Source organism: Symphalangus syndactylus, chromosome 20, assembly GCF_028878055.3.
Source record: "Symphalangus syndactylus isolate Jambi chromosome 20, NHGRI_mSymSyn1-v2.1_pri, whole genome shotgun sequence".
Classification (NCBI taxonomy): Eukaryota; Metazoa; Chordata; class Mammalia; order Primates; family Hylobatidae; genus Symphalangus; species Symphalangus syndactylus.
This window is the reverse complement of record NC_072442.2, coordinates 21726498-21732497: the sequence shown is the minus strand read 5'-3', so window position 1 is coordinate 21732497 and position 6000 is coordinate 21726498. Positions and strand designations below refer to the sequence as shown.

The 6000-nt window shown below is 43.8% G+C and overlaps 1 protein-coding gene across 2 annotated transcripts in view; it reads right to left on the bottom strand.

Moving 5' to 3' along the window:
* Positions 1-396: 396 nt before the first annotated feature.
* The window catches only part of LOC129469559 (C-C motif chemokine 2), a 30775-nt gene continuing 25171 nt past the window's right edge, over positions 397-6000 (bottom strand). Inside the window, exons 1-3 of one of the 2 annotated variants that reach the window (XM_055256324.2) lie at positions 2878-3200; positions 1547-1658; positions 1064-1169 (exon numbers count right to left, since the gene is read on the bottom strand). In XM_055256324.2, coding sequence (XP_055112299.2) covers positions 1064-1169; positions 1547-1658; positions 2878-2983 — 324 coding nt within the window. In that variant the 5' untranslated portion in view covers positions 2984-3200. Of the gene's footprint in view, positions 1170-1546; positions 1659-2877; positions 3201-6000 lie in introns of those variants that run through there. The other variant, XM_055256323.2, reaches the window with a different exon arrangement.

Below are 6000 nucleotides of genomic sequence, written 5' to 3'. Positions count from 1 at the left end.
CACTTTTGATGGGCTCCCACCCAACTGGGTAAATGCAGCATGATCATTCCTACTTCTTGGATTTTGCTCAAGCAACACCTCTTCTCCTCTACCTAGGCTGAAATACCTCCAGCAGAGCCTCTCCACTTTGTGCATGCACCAAGACCTACTTTAAACTCCACCACACCTGTAAAACCTGCACCTAAACCTCTGGTCAAGGGTCACTTAGCCTTCCTCTGATTTCCCAGTGTCTGTCATGTCTGCCTAGTCTGGGTTGGAAGACTGAAGAGCAGGGTTGGGTAGAGGGAGATACCATGGGACTGTTAAAACAGGTCCCAGGAGAGGCAAGCATGAGGTGGGGAAGAAAGGGATGGTGGCAAAGCTCCTGATACTTTCCTAGCTGAAGTTTGATGTCTGGGAAATACTACTGAAAATGGGAATAGAGGGCTAGAATGGGTTTGTCAGTTTCACCCTGCATTTTAATGAAGACCAGCTAAGCCAAAAAGTCACTTCCCAGGGACACAGTTCCCACCCCCATAACCAAGCCCCTCTTGGCCACAGCCGTCTTCGTCCCCCTCAGCTCAGTGTGGATTTCCCACAAAAAAATTACAACTAGTGACTATAATAAAATATGCACATACTTTATGTATTCCCAAAACATTTACTTCCATTTAATGAGTCACACTTTGGGTTCACAAGAACAATGACATTTTTATACTGATCATCTTTGCCAGGACTTTTACAAGATTCTAGGGAGGAAGAGAGGAGAGGGGGAGCATTGCCCACACGTGACAGGGGATCGAATTTGGGCTCCCAGAGGGTAAAGAATCTGCACAAAGCTTTACAGTTTAAAAATAACTGATATACATGGAGGATAAGTTTTAAAGCCTCAATAAATTAAATGCAATAGGTTTTCTTTTTAAAAAAAAAAAAAAATATATATATATATATATATATATATATATATTAAATAAAACCCATTCCCTTTGGACTGATAATGGGGTTACCTCAGAATGCACTGTAAGAAGGGAAAACAAATTAGGCAACACTCAGGCTCTGGTTTGGTTTCAAAAATGGTGATTATTTATGGCTTTGGAGTTGGAGATTTTTGGTCCAGATACTTCATGGAATCCTGCACCCACTTCTTCTTGGGGTTGGCACAGATATCCTTGGCCAGTTTGGTCTTGAAGCTGTGGGAGATAGAGGATGAAATTGGAAGGATTGTTTTTGACAATTCTGCCCATTTGACTGTAAATATTTAAAGACCATCTGCCACTGGACAAAGGGTTCCCATGGAGAGGAGGAAGGATGAGACTCCTGAGTTAGTTGCTGCACTTGAAGGCCCAATAAAACCATCTTTGCTCTTGACTTGAAGAAATTGATATGACTACAGCAAGCTCCCAGGCAGGGAGCCGGGAGTGAACATTCACTTGTGAAAATTAATTAATTGGACCATAGAGGTCAAACTATCAGAGTCTATGACTCCCAGCAACTGTGACACAGTTCTTTACTCTGTGCCCTAGACATTAATTTTTTGTCTAGGGGAGGGTGAGCTTTATTTACTTACATCACAGCTTTCTGGGGACATTTGCCACTGGTGATTCTCCTGTAGCTCTCCAGTCGCTGAAGGGGTATCTTCCTATTGGCCAGGCTAAAGCAGCAGGTGGTTGTGACAGAAGCTGAATTTTGGGGGAAAAAAATGAACAGAGAAAAAAAAATGAGCCACGTGATGATACATAGACATTTCCAAGCATGACTTTGTAAAGGAAGTTAGGAGAAAGCAAGGAATTGCGAGAGGCGGAGGGAGAATCCCTCTGCTCTGAAGTCTTATGTGTCTGGAGGATGCCGTCCTGCGTCTTCAGCATCCTCCCCTGTGCATTGAGGACTCATCATTACTGTTGAGGGTCTGGAAAAAGCTTGGTCAATGTGGCAAATGCTAGCTCTGTCTTTATAATGATAAAGACCTACGTGGCCATGTGATGGTCATGGTAATTTTCACCAAATATTCTCCATCCTCTGTTTTGAGACACAAGGTAGACTTGCATTTCTTGAACACTTTTGTTTGGTTGGAGGCATTAGTTAGTTTTGATCAATGAAGGAGGAGACAAAGTGATGGGTGTTGTTTTTGAGCCACAGTGCATTGCCTATGCAAGACTTCTGAGAGCTTTCTTTTTGTTTATCACAGTATCCATCAGTGTTCCCCCTCATGGGCAACTTCTCCATCAGTCTAGAATCCTGAGTATAAAATGAAGAAGCTGGAGCCCATACATTATAGATATTTAGTACAAGTGAGAAAGTAACTTTTGTTAACTTAGTTAATTCTCTTAAGTCATTGATAATTTAGAACTGTTTGTTACCATGCCATGCACTGGCTCAGTGGGACCAATACACTCGGTAAATTTGTCACCAGAGTATGGGAAAATGAGTTATGGAACAAATCTCCTAGATGACTTTCCCAAACAGTGTCAAAATAAGTCACCTCAAGAGATCCCCCTGGGACCTCGTTCTTCTCTTAGCCACTGTCTCTGAAAGCTGTCCTGGAGTAGAATTAACATACAGAGCTTCTAATCAACAGATTTTCCTTCTCCCCCACTGCCAAAAATGCCCACCATGCCCACAGTAAGAAAGAGCCATTCCCCATTCCCAAACACTGTAAGGATAGCTGGATATGGATGCACCCAGCATCCCTCTTGAATGTGGGGAGAAGACTCGGAAGCCTGGGCTTCTAGTTCTGGCTCTTCCAGTGACTGGATGTGAGATTGAGGCATTTCTTGTCCACGCACCAAATCTGTTTCCCTATTTTTCAAATGGAGAATTTGCAGTGAGTCTCTAAAGATTCTTGCTGACCTAGTAGCTCTGGAGGTGGTTACCTTTCCTGTAAGGAGTTGGGGGGCTTACCTGGCCCAGCGAGCCCCTGGGGGCTGAAGGCAGCTGCTATGAGCAGCAGCCACAGAAGTGTTGCAGGGACCTTCATGTTGGAGGCCGAAGGTGTGAGCTTTGGCATGAGAGGTGGTGGTTTCTGGGTTGGTCTCAGCCTCTCTGCTCCTCTGGCCCATGTGCCTGCCTTTTATAGGGAGCAGACAGTGTGGGAGCTTCCAGGGAAGCCTTTGCCTGTGCGGAGTCACGATGAAGGGATTCCTGAATTGCTGACGAAATTCCAGATCCTAGGAAGTCAAGCAGAACAGAAGAGAGGCAAGCTAGTGGGAGGGACTTGGTACACTTTTTCATCCATCTGAATCTTGCCGTGGGAAAGGAGGGGAATATGTGATTATGAAGTGAAGTTAAACATCTGTAGCGGGGGAAGGGAGCAAGAAAACCAAGGGCCTGGGGGATGAGTTGAAATGAAACACCTGTAGTGGGGGAAGGAGCAAGGAAACCAAGGGCCTGGGGGATGAGTTGAAATGAAACACCTGTAGTGGGGGAAGGAGCAAGAAAACCAAGGGCCTGGGGGATGAGTTGAAATGAAACACCTGTAGTGGGGGAAGGAGCAAGAAAACCAAGGGCCTGGGGGATGAGTTGAAATGAAACACCTGTAGTGGGGGAAGGAGCAAGAAAACCAAGGGCCTGGGGGATGAGTTGAAATGAAACACCTGTAGTGGGGGAAGGAGCAAGGAAACCAAGGACCTGGGGGATGAGTTGATCTAAGAACCTTCCTTGATTCCTGTGTTCACATGGTGGTCTTGAGGATTTTGGAGACCAGGAAGGAGCCCCGAAACTTCCATTAGGCTCCCACCCAGATGCAGAGAGAGCTCAGCAGCCCTGCACATAGTTGCATCTCTGAACCAGGAAGGACAACACACCACAGCTTTGCCACTGTGTTTCAAGGTAATGATCATAGAATCTTAGTGCCCTGCAATTTTAGCATGATAGGACATCAGAACTGGATAGTTTCTATTAATCTTGACTTCTGAGTCACTTTTAAACCATTTGCTTAGCTGCTAAAGCCCTTTTCCAAATGGAATTAAAACAAACCCCAACTCATCAAATACACTGTAGTGAAGGGGATTTGTTTGAAATAGAATAGGCAGCCTTCCGTACCCTTATTCCCCAGGAAACACATTTAGGGAACACATTTGGAAAATCAATCATCTAGTTCCCCCCTCGCTCTCTGGGCACACAATGCAGACAAGGTATCTGATGGCTAAAAATGTCAAAGAGAGAGGGGACACAAGAACCCATACATATCCCTTTGTTCATAACACTAGGCACCCTAGTTGGAGAGGGTATAAAGGAGGCAAAGTCTTTAATGGAGTCACTGCAGCGGATTACAGCATTGAATACTGGTGTGGAGGTACTGCAAACCTGTTTCCTGTTTTTTCCTGCACACTCTCATATCAAATTGATTGATTGGTACAGTAGCACAAACAAGAATGTTAAAGATTCTGAGGAGTTGACTTGCGTTAGTTAAATACTGTGTTATGGTTGACTGGTGATGTCTGTCATGGGCAGAGGATTAGAGAGGGCTCTTGCTGTCCTGCAAAGTCTCTAAGTGCCCATCTAGGATAATTGGTCTATAATTACCTAAAAAGTTAACTATAGTTACCAAATAGAGGCCAAAAATGTGGAGTCTTCCCTGTTCTTTCCTGCTCTATTCCAGGTGGGTTAGTCTAATGTAGAATCTGAATTCAGGATGTCTGCGTTTGGATGATGGCTCTGTGACTGACTAGCTGTGATACCATGGACAACTTACTTAACCACTCTCTGCTAGGGTAAGAGCAGGATACTAATCATGTGTACTTTAGGGAATTGTAATGTGAATTAAATGAGTTCATGTATCTAAACTGCTTAGAAGAATGATTAGATCACTGTAGGTACTCAGTAAGTAGAAGTTACTGTTTTTTATTATTAGGAAATAGGGCCGGGTACAGTGGCTCACACTTGTAATCCCAGCACTTTGGGAGACTGAGGCAGGCAGCTCACTTGAGGTCAGGAGTTCAAGACCAGCCTGGCTAACATGGTGAAAACCTACTACTAAACCTATTAAAAATACAAAATACAAAAAATTAGCCAAGCATGGTGGAAGGTGCTTGTAGTCTCAGCTACTCAGGAAGCTGAGGCATGAGAATTGCTTGAACACAGGAGATGAAGGTTGCAGTGGGCAGAGATCATGCCACTGCTCTCCAACCTGGGCAATAGAGTGAGACTCTGTCTCAAAAAAAAAAAAAAAGAAAGGCAGATTGGGAATGCTGGAAAGACCTCAGAGTCTGGATATTTCTGCAAATATTCTTCCAAGTTTTCCCACTGCTTCCAAGTAAAAATATGCTACCCCAGGGATGGTTTCCAAGAATGCCTGAGTTGCACATGTGGCAGATATGAGGTTTTAAAAAATTATCGGCAGAATAAATTTGGAATATTCTTGACCTCAGAGGTGTTTGTCTGACGTGGCTTAATGATTGTTTCTGTAGTAAGAGTAATTTCATAACTCTGGCGGGAATTTAAAGGAATTATCAGCAAGCGATTATTCATTTTTGTGTTTTCCTTGAAAAATGGCTTTGGAGTTAATGGGCTTTGGATTTACTCTGAACCTGAAAAACCTCAGTGGCTCAGTGGAAATAAATAAAATCAATCTTTAGATATCCAAGCGCTGCAGCTGTTTCATCCAGCTCACTGGCCGTCCCTAGCAAGTAGGGGCAGCTTCAAGGGCTTTTTCTCCCTCTTTCTTGGAGGCTTTCTTTTCAGCAGTGACCTAGAGTAGACCCATTTCTTGCCTGTGATTTGGTGCCTGATGAATGAGGGGCCTTGATCAGGAATGATCCTGAGTGATGGGCAGGAAATGGATCCCCCTTTGTGAAAACAAAATCTTGACTTCTAAATAGTTTTTTTTCTTTTTTTAATTGGAAAAGTTATCTTTTATTTTTATTATAATACTTTAAGTTCTGAGATACATGTGCAGAAGGTGCAGGTTTGTTACATAGGTATACATGTGCCATGGTGGTTTGCTGCACCCATCAATTCGTCATCTACATTAGGTATTTGTCCTAATGCTCTCACTCCCCTTGCCCACCACCCACCGACAGGCCC